This window comes from Heptranchias perlo, chromosome 13 (assembly GCF_035084215.1).
Source record: "Heptranchias perlo isolate sHepPer1 chromosome 13, sHepPer1.hap1, whole genome shotgun sequence".
Taxonomy (NCBI): Eukaryota; Metazoa; Chordata; class Chondrichthyes; order Hexanchiformes; family Hexanchidae; genus Heptranchias; species Heptranchias perlo.
This window is the reverse complement of record NC_090337.1, coordinates 59,187,514-59,201,742: the sequence shown is the minus strand read 5'-3', so window position 1 is coordinate 59,201,742 and position 14,229 is coordinate 59,187,514. Positions and strand designations below refer to the sequence as shown.

At 50.0% G+C, this 14,229-nt stretch overlaps 1 protein-coding gene across 1 annotated transcript in view; it reads right to left on the bottom strand.

The window, feature by feature from the left end:
* Positions 1 to 14,229, bottom strand: part of LOC137331632 (serotransferrin-1-like) — a 74,978-nt gene that overhangs the window by 19,350 nt on the left and 41,399 nt on the right. The window contains exon 7 of the mRNA XM_067995559.1: positions 902 to 1,074. Coding sequence (XP_067851660.1) covers positions 902 to 1,074 — 173 coding nt within the window. The remainder of the gene's footprint in view (positions 1 to 901; positions 1,075 to 14,229) is intronic.

The window sequence follows — 14,229 nt, the reverse complement described above, 5'->3', positions numbered from 1 at the left end:
GCCAGTTTGTACACAGAAGCAGCAATGAGATAAATGAGCCCTTAACCTGTCTTTTTAGTGGTGTTTTTTGAGGGATAAATGTTGGTCAGGACATTGGGAGAACTTGGTCTCCTTTGAATACTGCAACGGGATTATTTACATCCAAATGAGCAGGCAGACAGGGCCTCGGTTAAAGTCTCAATTGAAAGACAACACCTCCAGCAGTATAGCACTCTGTCAGTACTGCACTGAAGTGTCAGCCTAGATTATGTGCCCAAGTCCCAGAGTGGGTCTTGAACCCACACATTTCTGACTCAGAAGCAAGAATGCTACCACTGAGTCAGGGTAGGAATGAGAGGTTATAGTTCTGAAGAAAGGCTTGAAAATTTCTAATTGCAGCAGAGAATATTAAGGGGCATAGAATCCTAGAATCTTATAGCACAGAAGGAGGCCATTCAGCCCATCATGCCTGTGCCGGCTCTTTGAAAGAGCTCTCCAATTAGTCCAATGTAACATTGGAGGGATGTAGCTCAGTGAACAGCACTTGATGGTATGTACGACACTCCAGCTTCAACCCATGTCATCTCCAATTACGTTTCTAAGTGGCTACTGGAGTCAAGTTAAATGCAATGTTTAAAAGGGAATTAGATAAACACTCAAAAAAAAGTATTAAAAAGTACGGTGAAAGAGCAAGGAAAAAGCATAAACAACTCCACTATGCAGACACAATGAGTTGAAATTGCTATGATATTATGATCTTTATCAAAGGCCTTTTTGAAAGTCCAGCTAGACAATGCCATGAGTACAAGTTATTCTTTCTTTTCAGAGTTACCTGCACCAGATTTGAGCTAAGGCTGGCACTAACGCTGAATGACAAGTGAAAGACTCCAGTCTGCAGATGTCATTCATCGCTCGGTCATACCTGAGCTATTGAAAGGAATCTCCAAATTGCCTGATTCTTCTCATCATCAACAGCATGGCTTCTCACCACCACTGCATGAGCTGGCACTCTTGCCCAGTGACATTCCTTGTAGTTTTCAATGGGCTGTCTGGTACCATCTAAGCACAGGAGCTTATAGTTTTGCCTCTCAGCAGCTGAGAAAAACAATGCAAGAAAATATATCATCAGACAGGTTTGTGCACTCTTCCCACCCCCTGCCCCCATCCTAGCTCAGGCAATTAAAATTATATAGACTCATAGAAAATTTACAGTTCAGAAGGAGGCCATTCAGCCCATCGTGTCCATGCCGGCTGAAAATGAGCTACCCAGCCTAATCCCACTTTCCAGCACTTGGTCCATAGCCTTGTAGGTCATGGCACTTCAAGTACATATCCAGGTATTTTTTAAATGAGTTGAGGTTTCTGCCTCTACCACCCTTTCAGGCAGTGAGTTCCAGACCCCCATCACCCTCTGGGTGAAAAAAATTCTCCCCAGCTTCCCTCTAATCCTTCTACCAATCATTTTAAATCTATGCCCCCTGGTTATTGACCCCTCAGCTAAGGGAAATAGGTCCTCCCTATCCATTCTATCTAGGCCCCTCATAATTTTGTACACCTCAATTAAATCACCCCTCAGCCTCCTCTGTTCCAAAGAGAACAACTCCAGCCTATCCAATCTTTCCTCATAGCTAAAATTCTCCAGTCCTGGCAACATCCTCATAAATCTCCTCTGTACCCTCTCTAGTGCAATTACATCTTTCCTGTAATGTGGTGACCAGAACTGTACACAGTACTCAAGCTGTGGCCTAAACAGTGTTTTATACAGTTCTAGCATAACCTCCCGGCTCTTATATTCTATGCCTTGTCTAATAAAGGAAAGTATTCCGTATGCCTTTTTAACCACCATCTCTAGCTGTCCTGCTACCTTCAGGGATCTGTAGACATGCACTCCAAGGTCCCTTTGTTCCTCTGCACCTCTCAGTATCCTCCCAATTATTGTGTACTCCCTTGCCTTGTACTCCCCAAATGCATTACCTCACACTTCTCTGGATTGAATTCCATTTGCCACTTTTCTGCCCACCTGACCAGTCCATTGATACCGCCCTGCAGTCTACTGCTTTCCTCCTCACTATCAACCACACATATATCAGGGTTTTGTAAATATAAAATTACAGTGTCTATGTAAATATAAACAAATAGGGTGGTAGCACAGAATATTACAGGCTCAAAGCACTACCACTGTGTATCACAGATCAAGAACAGTTTTCACAGTGTATCACAGACCCAAAACACTGACACCCAGTGGGCACGATTTTAATAAGGTGGCTCGATGGCAGCGGAGGGTGGCGGGGGGGTTCGATGTGTGCACCATCTACAGGATGCACTGCAGCAACTCGCCAAGGCTTCTTCGACAGCACCTCCCAAACCCGCGACCTCTACCACCTAGAAGGACAACGGCAGCAGGCACATGGGAACAACATCACCTGCACGTTCCCCTCCAAGTCACACACCGTCCCGACTTGGAAATATATTGCCGTTCCTTCATCGTCGCTGGGTCAAAATCCTGGAACTCCCTTCCTAACTGCACTGTGGGAGAACCGTCACCACACGGACTGCAGCGGTTCAAGAAGGCGGCTCATCACCACCTTCTCAAGGGCAATTAAGGATGGGCAATAAATGCTGGCCTCGCCAGCGACGCCCACATCCCATGAACGAAATTTAAAAATAATAAAACCTTACTGTTCCCCAAGCGATTGTGACTTAATTGGTGGCCATTAAACTTATTTCTGGGTTTGCCATCCGAAAGCTGTGCAGTGGGTGGACTGCACACCAGGTGGAGCTCCCAGATTTAAAGGGCTACTGCTCCAATGGATTTTGCTGGAGCAACGAGAAAGAAGGCACAATGGAGCAGCACAGGGGCAAGGCTGCTCCAAGATTCAGCGATGCCTCACCTGAGGTGCTGCTGGGCAGGGTGAGGAGGAGGAGGGAACTATTTTACCCGGCCGACAGGAGGAAGCGCCACCAAGAAGGCCTGGCTCGAGGTGGCAGAGGAGGTCACGAGCAGGAGCAACATATCCCACACTTGGGTCCAGTGCAGGAAGTGTTTCAGTGACCTAACTAGGTCAGCAAAAGTAAGTACCCTTACTGATTCTTCTGCATTCTGTGTTCCACATCACCACCGCCCCCCACAACTCATTCTGCACTGCCGAGACTACTCCATCACATCACTCCTCACACCCACTTAAGGTTCATCCTCAACTTACCTGGACTTCCTCAGCACTTCCTCACCTCCCCATTTGTGACCCCACCACTACCACTCACCCCAATCCTGATCCAATGTGATGTCTCTGTCTGACACTCACCCTCTGATGCACCTCTTTTACGATCAGCCTCACCCAAAGCAATGCATTCATCGGGTGACCACTTCACCATCACTCACACACACACCTGTACTTTCTCCCCTTCTAGAAGAGAGCGCAAAATGCACGCGTGAGTGCGAGGACTGGAGGGGGGCCACAATAAATAGTGGTCCTCACAGAGACGGAGGAGGAGGCGCTGGAGATCAGCCGCACCCTCGAGTGCCTGTCCTTTGGGGCACCCCACAAGCGTCTGGTGTAACATTCATCACACAACTTGAATTGGTGTCAACAATGATTGGCATGTTGAACACCTCAGTATGCTCATCACAACATGACACATCTGTGATGATACTTAATATTGCCTTCTGTTCTCTTCCAGGCCCTACAGCAACTGCAGTGACAGGAGAGGGTGATTCCTCAGAGGAGTTCCCGGCCTCTGAGGGTGCACCGTCACATCTGAGCGAGCCATCCACCAGCGCAGATACTCACACCTCGGTGGGTCCTAGTAGTCAGTTAGTTGGTTGGCACCTGGTGAGTCACCACACACAAGTGAGCACGAGCAGACACTGGTGGCAGGGGCAGCTGTGGAGAGTCCGCATCAGTGGGTGCACTCCGCTCCAGGCTCTACTCAGCTGGACGCAGATGCTGAACCCCGAGGGCCAACCTTTAAAAGGAAAATGATCGAGGGGCAGCAGCACATTTGCGAGGTACTGGAACAGGTGCCACGCACACTCTCCACAATAGCGTAGAGGATGGAGGAGTCCAACTCCTGCATGAGTGGAATGGTGGCACAGGTACCAGAGGGAATCTCTGAGATAGTGTCACAGGGACATGAGGAACTGTCTGAGATAGTGTCACAGGGACCTAAGGAACTGTCTGAGATAGTGTCACAGGTACCGGAGGGAATCTCTGAGATAGTGTCACAGGGACATGAGGAGCTGTCTGAGATGGTGTCACAGGGACATGAGGAACTGTCTGAGATGGTGTCACAGGGACATGAGGAACTGCCTGAGATGGTGTCACAGGGACACGAGGAACTGCCTGAGATAGTGTCACAGGTAAGTGCGATGGAGAGAATGCTAGCCTCCATTGAGCTACAAGCATGGCTTACAAATAAGTCCATTCAGGCCCTGATAATGGACTCACGGTGAACAACATTCTGTTACCTTAAACAGGCAGACAGAAACTTTACAATGGGGATTCCAAGGCATCATACATGTCCTCCAAACTGTTGTCCAGCAGGGTGGTAGGAGTGATGTGGGCCTGGCCCGGGAGAGGGATGATGGCGAAAGGGGACATGGAGTGGGGACGCCACACAAAACACTCCCATATCTCATCCATTGCCCCCCTCTCAACCAGTACCCGCAATGCTGCCTCCTCTCCAGGTGGCCGAGTCTGCCCCTGCACAGGTGCAGGTGGAGCAGTGTTCGGAGGGCCCCTCACGGGCTCCAAAACCCAGAAGGCATAGGCCGAAAGCATCTAAACAGTCCTGCCATGGACATGAGCAACCTGCCACTACCTCTGCTGCAGCCATAGGGGATGCACCACGTAGAAGTGGTAGGAAGAGAAAGACTAAGGATTTGTGATCACGAAGGGTTTGCACAAGGGTGTCTGACAGACTGTCATGTTTTTCATTTATATTTGGTTTTTGTTAAAGTCACATTAAATGTTATCATTCTCACCACTACTGCCACGTCTTGCCCATTCTTGACTACCTCATCTTGAAAGGCGACACTTGATACCACCCAAAGGGTCACTTTACAGTGGATGTATGTGTGGTTGAGGGACTGTTTTGTGCAGGAGTGGGGAGGTCTGGTGTTGGCGCTGCTCTTTCCAGATGGTGTGAGGACTGGACCATCTTCACTTTGTGATCTTATGAGAAACGTTCACATATGAGTGACTCCCTGGCCTCACGAGCAGCCAGGTGAGCCGCTGCTCTGCCCATGGGTTTGTCCTCCTCCTGGATGTTGATTGTAGATGTGGTTGCTGGATGAGGGCATGGGGCCTCATCAACCGGTACCCCTCTCTGTTGCACCATGTTGTGCAGGACACTATAATTCGACCCACTCTGTCTGGTGTGTATTGAAGCGTTCCCCCAGACCGATCCAAGCACTGAAATCGCATCTTGAACAGCCCTATTTCATGTTCAATTACAGACCTGGTGGCGATGTGACTGTCATTGTATCAACGCTGTTGCTCGCTGATGGGGTTCCTCAGAGGTGTCATGAGCCAAGTGTGCAGGGGGTATCCCTTGTCCCCGAGGAGACATCAGGGGGGAATGTCTCCCCCCCCCATGTCTCCATCTCTGATATCTCCCTCTCCACTGTCTCCCCCCCCCCGGTATCTCCCCCCTCCAAAGTCTCCCCCCAGATATCTCCTCCCCACCATGTCTCCCTTCTCTGATGTCTCCCTCTCCAATGTCTCTCCAAGATCTCCCCCTCCCACTGCTCCGATGTCTGATGTCCTCGCCCCCGATCTTTGCCCCTCCCCATATCTTTGTCCCAACCCCAATCTTCTTGCAGCGCCAGATGACGTCTCTCTCTCTCTTTCTCTGCCCCCCCACCCCAGACGTTGCAGCTCCTGTCAGCAGCCAGCCTGTCAATTAAAGCCAGTGGGATGATCATTTCCATAGTTGTTCAGGTACTTTAAGTACTTGAGGTACTTAATTTTCTCCACATTTTGGCAGGGGTGCGATTTTGAAGCATCCTCAGCGTGTTTCCCGTGTGTGGGAAACACTCCATGTTGCAACAGACGAGTTTCAGCCAGCAGCCAGTGGGAGAGGCAAATGATTATTTGACAGATGGGGAGAAAAGGTCACTTATTGCAGTAGGGCACTCAGTTCTTTCAGACAAAGTTTTGGCTGCAAGATCTTTGTGTTTGCACTGAAAATTCTTACTTTCCACTCAAAATTCTGCTGTTCAAACATACTTAACTACTTTTTGGACCCCCTCAAACTCACACCGTCAGGATGGGGACACCATGGCTGCATTCACCACCACATCTGAAAATGAGCAACATCACCAGTCTCTCCAGGCACGGCATCCACCTCCACCACGTGGAGCTGCACAACACAGTGCTGCACCACAGGCACCTGCACAAGATCAGAGAGGGCAACACCAGAGAGAACAACGTAGCAGGAGGCACTGCCCTCACCACAGGGTCTACAGATCGAGGCTCAGTTTCCTGGACCTCTCTGAGGAGCAGTGCATACGGAGGCTCAGAGTCAGTTGCCAGGTAGTCGCAGAACATCTGCAGCCTCCTTCATGCTGAGCTGCTCTCGGCTGGGTCAAGCAGCATCCCCTTACCCGTCGCTGTCAAAGTCACCACTGCCCTCAACTTCTTCGCCTTCGGATCGTTCCAGGGTGCCACCGGGGTCTTTCGGTGGTCTGCACACAAGTGCATAAGGCAGGTCAGCGATGGCTTGTTTCGCAGGGTCTCGCATTATGTCAACTTCCCCATGGACGACCTCAGCCAGATGGAGAGGGCAGTGGGATTCCACTCTGTGGCTGGCTTCCCATGGGTGCAAGGTGTAATCGACTGCACCCACATGGCAATACAAGCACCCCTACACGAACCAGGACTGTTCATCAACAGGAAGGGCTATCACTCAATCAACACTCAGCTCGTTTGTGACCACCGCAAAAGATTCCTTTACATGTGTGCCAGATTCCCTGGCAGCTGCCACGATTCCTTCATCCTCCGGGAATCCAACATCCCACCTCTCTTCCAAGCACCGATCACCCTTAACGGCTGGCTCCTCGGGGACAAGGGATACCCCCTGCACACATGGCTCATGACACCTCTGAGGAACGCCAACACCAAACAACAGCATTGATATAACGACAGCCTCATCGCCAGGTCTACAATTGAGCAAGCTATAGGGCTGCTCAAGATGCGCTTCAGGTGCCTTGATCGTTCTGGGGAAGCGCTCCAATACGCACCAGACAGAGTGGGACACATTACAGTTGTGTGTTGTGCCCTGAACAATATGGCACAACAGATAGGGGTGCTGCTTGAGGAGGCCCCATCCACATCTGCCACCCACATTGAGGAAGAGGAGGAAGAGGAGGCAGAGGAGGAGTAGGCGGAGGAGGAGGAGCATGAGCAACCCACGGGCAAAGCAGTGGCTCACCTGGCTACTCGTGAGGCCAGGGAGTCACTGATATGTGAACAGTTCTCCTAACATCAGACAGTGTGAAGAGTCCAGTCCTCATACCACCTGGACACAGCAACGGCCACACCAGCCCCACCCTCCCTCCACCCCTCCCTGCACAAAAGAGGCCTGCAACTACACATACAGCCACTGTAGAGTGACCCAATAGAAACATAGAAAATAGGAGCAGGAGTAGGCCATTCGGCCCTTCGAGCCTGCTCCGCCATTCAATATGATCATGGCTGATCCTCTAACTCAATACCATATTCCCGTGCTCTCCCCTTACCCCTTGATGCCTTCTGTGTCTAGAAATCTATCTAGCTCCTTCTTAAATATATTCAGTGACTTGGCCTCCACAGCCTCTGTGGTAGAGAATTCCACAGGTTCACCACCCTCTGAGTGAAGAAATTTCTCCTCATCTCAGTCCTAAATGTCCTGCCACGTATCCTGAGGCTGTGACCCCTCGTTCTGGACCCCCCCCCAGCCAGGGGAAATATCCTCCCTGCAGCCAGTCTGTCGAGCCCTGTCAGAATTTTATAAGTTTCAATGAGATCCCCTCTCATTCTTCTAAACTCGAGTGAATACAGGCCTGGTCAACCCAATCTTTCTTCATACGACAGTCCTGCCATCCCAGGAATCAGTCTGGTGAACCTTCGCTGCACTCCCTCTATGTCAATATATCCTTTCTTAGGTAAGGAGACCAAAACTGCACACAATACTCCAGGTGTGGTCTCACCAAGGCCCTGTATAATGGGTGGCATCAAGTGTCGCCGTTCATGGTAAACCTCATGAAAGGGCCCTATTACAGAAGCCAGTTAAGAATGGCCAAGATGTGGCAGTAGTGGTGACAATAATAATATTTAATGTGAGTTTAACATAAAGCTAATATAAATACAAAACATGACCGTCTGTCAAACACCCTTGTGCATCCCCTTTGTGTTTACAAAACCTTCGCCTTTCTCTTCCGACTACTTCTACATGGTGCATCCCCTGTGGCTGCAGCAGAGGTAGTGGCAGGTTGCTCATGTTCATGCCCTGACCGATTAGATGCTTTGGGCCTACGCCCTCTGGGTTTTGGTGCCCATGAGGGCCCCTCCAAAGACTGCTCCACCTGCACCTGCGCAGGTGCAGACTCGGCCACCTGGAGAGGAGGCAGCATTGCGGGTACTGGTTGAGAGGGGGGCAATGGGTGAGACATGGGGGTGCTTTGAGTGGCGTCCCCACTTTCACGTTCCCTTTCGTCATCATCCCTCCCCTGGGCCAGGCCCACATCACTCGTACTACTCTGCTGGTCCTCAGTTTGGAGGACATGTGTGAAGCCTTGTAAGGCCAGTGCTGGTGTATCTGCCTGCCTGTTTAAGGCGGCAGAATGTTGTTCACCCTGAGTCCGAATGGCCATTGTCAGGGCCTGAATTGACTCATTTGTGGGTCATGCTTGAAGCTCAATGGAGGCTAGCCTTCTCTCCATCGCAGACATTCCTGCACTTACCTGCGACACTATCTCAAACAGTTGCTCACATCCCTGTGACAGTATCTCAGAGATTCCCTCCTGTACCTGTGCCACCATTCCACTCATGCAGGAGTTGGACTCCTCCATCCTCTACCTATTGTGGAGAGTGTGCGTGGCACCTGTTTCAGCACCTTGCAAATGTGCTGCTGTCTCTCGATCATTCCCCTTTTAAAGCACGGCCCCCAGGGTTAGGCATCTGGATCCAGCTGAGCAGAGCTTGGAGAGGAGTGTGCTCACTGACGCGGACTCTCCACAGCTGCCCCTGCCACCAGTGTCTGCTCGTGCTCACTTGTGTGTGGTGACTCACCATGTGCGACCCCAACTAACTGACTACTAGGACCCACCGAGGTGTGAGTATCTGCGCTAAGATGTGACGGTGCACCCTCAGAGGCCCGGAGTTCCTCAGAGGAATCGCCCTCTCCTGTCACTGCAGTTGCTGAAGGCCTTGTAAGAGAACAGAAGGCAATATTAAGCATCATCACAGATGTGTCATGTTGCGATGAGCATACTGAGGTGTTCGACATGCCAATCATTGTTAACATTTACGTTGTGTGTAATGAATGTTAAAGTTGTGTCACCAGACGGACAGGCATTCGAGGGTGCGGCTGATCTGCAGCACCTCCTGCTCCGCATCTGTGAGGACCACTACTTGTTGTGACCCCCCCTCCCTCCAGTCCTCACCCTCTCGTGTGCATTTTGCGCTCTCTTCGAGAAGGGGTGAAAGTACAGGTGTGTGAGTGAGTGATGGTGAAGTGGCCAACCGATGAATGCATTGCTTTGGGTGAGGCTGATCGTGAAAGAGGTGCATCAGAGGGTAAATATGAGACAGAGACATCACATTGGATGAGGATTGGGGTGAGTGGTAGTGGGGAGGTGAGGAAGTGCAGGTAAGTTGAGGATGAGGCTTAAGTGGATGTGAGCAGTGATGTGATGGAGTTGTCTTCGCAGTGCAGAAAGAGTTGGGGGGTGGGGGCGGTGATGTGGAACACGGAATGTAGGAGAATCAGTAAGGGTACTCACCTTCGCTGACCTAGTTAGGTTATTGAAGCACTTCCTGCACTGGACCCAAGTGTGGCAGATCTTGTTGCTGCCGGTGACCTCCTCTGCTACCTTGAGCCAGGCCTTCATGGTGGCAGAAACAGGGTACATCCTCCTATCGGTGGGGTAAAACAGTTCCTTCTTCCTCCTCACCCCGGCCAGTAGCATCTGAAGTGAGGCATCATTAAATCTTGGAGCAGCTTTGCCCCTGTGCAGCTCGATTGAGTCGTTTTGGTCTTTGCTCCAGCAAAAACCATTGGAGCAATGGCCCTTTAAATAGAGACGCTCCAGCTGACAGCCTGTGATGCGTTTGCGCAGTCCGCCCGCTGCGCAGCTTTCGGACAGCAAACCTGGAAGCCACGTTAAGGGCCACCAATTAACTCGAGATTGTGTGAGGAACGTTAGGATTTCATTATCCGGGTTTGCCGCGCGCCCATTGACCCCCCCACCCCACCCCACCTGCCATCCCAAGCCATCTGAAAATCAAACCCAGCGTATCACAGACCCAACAAACTGACTCAGTGTATCACAGACCCAACACACTGACACAGTGTATCACAGACCCAACACACTGACACAGTGTATCACAGACCCAACACACTGACACAGTGTATCACAGACCCAACACACTGACACAGTGTATCACAGACCCAACACACTGACACAGTGTATCACAGACCCAACACACTGACACAGAGTATCACAGACCCAACACACTGACACAGTGTATCACAGACCCAACACACTGACACAGAGTATCACAGACCCAACACACTGACACAGTGTATCACAGACCCAACACACTGACACAGAGTGTCACAGACCCAACACACCGACACAGAGTATCACAGACCCAACACACTGACACAGTGTATCACAGACCCAACTACTGACACAGTGTATCACAGACCCAACACACTGACACAGTGTATCACAGACCCAACACACTGACACAGTGTATCACAGACCCAACACACTGACACAGTGTATCACAGACCCAACACACTGACACAGTGTATCACAGACCCAACTCACTGACACAGTCTATCACAGACCCAACACACTGACACAGTGTATCACAGACCCAACACACTGACACAGTGTATCACAGACCCAACACACTGACACAGTGTATCACAGACACAACAAACTGACACAGTGTATCACAGACCCAACACACTGACACAGAGTATCACAGACCCAACACACTGACTCAGTGTATCACAGACCCAACACACTGACACAGTCTATCACAGACCCAACACACTGACACAGTGTATCACAGACCCAACACACTGACACAGTGCATCACAGACCCAACAAACTGACTCAGTGTATCACAGACCCAACAAACTGACTCAGTGTATCACAGACCCAACACACTGACACAGTGTATCACAGACCCAACACACTGAAACAGTGCATCACAGACCCAACACACTGACACAGTGTATCACAGACCCAACACACTGACACAGTGTATCACAGACCCAACACACTGACACAGTGTATCACAGACCCAACAAACTGACACAGTCTATCACAGACCCAACACACTGACACAGAGTATCACAGACCCAACACACTGACACAGAGTATCACAGACCCAACACACTGACACAGTGTATCACAGACCCAACACACTGACTCAGTGTATCACAGACCCAACACACTGACTCAGTGTATCACAGACCCAACACACTGACACAGTGTATCACAGACCCAACACACTGACACAGTGTATCACAGACCCAACACACTGACACAGTGTATCACAGACCCAACACACTGACTCAGTGTATCACAGACCCAACACACTGACACAGTGTATCACAGACCCAACACACTGACACAGTGTATCACAGACCCAACACACTGACACAGTGTATCACAGACCCAACACACTGACACAGTGTATCACAGACCCAACACACTGACACAGTGTATCACAGACCCAACAAACTGACTCAGTGTATCACAGACCCAACACACTGACACAGTGTATCACAGACCCAACACACTGACACAGAGTATCACAGACCCAACACACTGACACAGTGTATCACAGACCCAACACACTGACACAGAGTATCACAGACCCAACACACTGACACAGTCTATCACAGACCCAACACACTGACACAGTCTATCACAGACCCAACACACTGACACAGAGTATCACAGACCCAACAAACTAACTCAGTGTATCACAGACCCAACAAACTGACTCAGTGTATCACAGACCCAACACACTGACACAGTGTATCACAGACCCAACACACTGACACAGTGTATCACAGACCCAACACACTGACACAGAGTATCACAGACCCAACACACTGACACAGAGTATCACAGACCCAACAAACTGACTCAGTGTATCACAGACCCAACACACTGACACAGTGAATCACAGACCCAACACACTGACACAGTCTATCACAGACCCAACACACTGACACAGTGTATCACAGACCCAACACACTGAAACAGTCTATCACAGACCCAACACACTGACACAGTCTATCACAGACCCAACACACTGACACAGTGTATCACAGACCCAACACACTGACACAGTCTATCACAGACCCAACACACCGACACAGAGTATCACAGACCCAACAAACTGACTCAGTGTATCACAGACCCAACACACTGACACAGTGTATCACAGACCCAACACACTGACACAGTGCATCACAGACCCAACACACTGACACAGAGTATCACAGACCCAACACACTGACACAGTGTATCACAGACCCAACACACTGACACAGTGTATCACAGACCCAACACACTGACACAGTGTATCACAGACCCAACACACTGACACAGTGTATCACAGACCCAACACACTGACACAGTGTATCACAGACCCAACACACTGACACAGTGTATCACAGACCCAACAAACTGACTCAGTGTATCACAGACCCAACACACTGACACAGTGTATCACAGACCCAACACACTGACACAGTGTATCACAGACCCAACACACTGACACAGTGTATCACAGACCCAACACACTGACACAGAGTATCACAGACCCAACACACTGACACAGTCTATCACAGACCCAACACACTGACACAGTCTATCACAGACCCAACACACTGACACAGAGTATCACAGACCCAACAAACTAACTCAGTGTATCACAGACCCAACAAACAGACTCAGTGTATCACAGACCCAACACACTGACACAGTGTATCACAGACCCAACACACTGACACAGTGTATCACAGACCCAACACACTGACACAGAGTATCACAGACCCAACACACTGACACAGAGTATCACAGACCCAACAAACTGACTCAGTGTATCACAGACCCAACACACTGACACAGTGAATCACAGACCCAACACACTGACACAGTCTATCACAGACCCAACACACTGACACAGTGTATCACAGACCCAACACACTGACACAGTCTATCACAGACCCAACACACTGACACAGTCTATCACAGACCCAACACACTGACACAGTGTATCACAGACCCAACACACTGACACAGTCTATCACAGACCCAACACACCGACACAGAGTATCACAGACCCAACAAACTGACTCAGTGTATCACAGACCCAACACACTGACACAGTGTATCACAGACCCAACACACTGACACAGTGCATCACAGACCCAACACACTGACACAGAGTATCACAGACCCAACACACTGACACAGTGTATCACAGACCCAACACACTGACACAGTGTATCACAGACCCAACACACTGACACAGTGTATCACAGACCCAACACACTGACACAGTGTATCACAGACCCAACACACTGACACAGTGTATCACAGACCCAACACACTGACACAGTGTATCACAGACCCAACTCACTGACACAGTCTATCACAGACCCAACACACTGACACAGTGTATCACAGACCCAACACACTGACACAGTGTATCACAGACCCAACACACTGACACAGTGTATCACAGACCCAACAAACTGACACAGTGTATCACAGACCCAACACACTGACACAGAGTATCACAGACCCAACACACTGACACAGTCTATCATAGTCCCAACACACTGACACAGTGTATCACAGACCCAACACACTGACACAGAGTATCACAGACCCAACACACTGACACAGTCTATCACAGACCCAACACACTGACACAGTGCATCACAGACCCAACAAACTGACTCAGTGTATCACAGACCCAACACACTGACACAGTGTATCACAGACCCAAC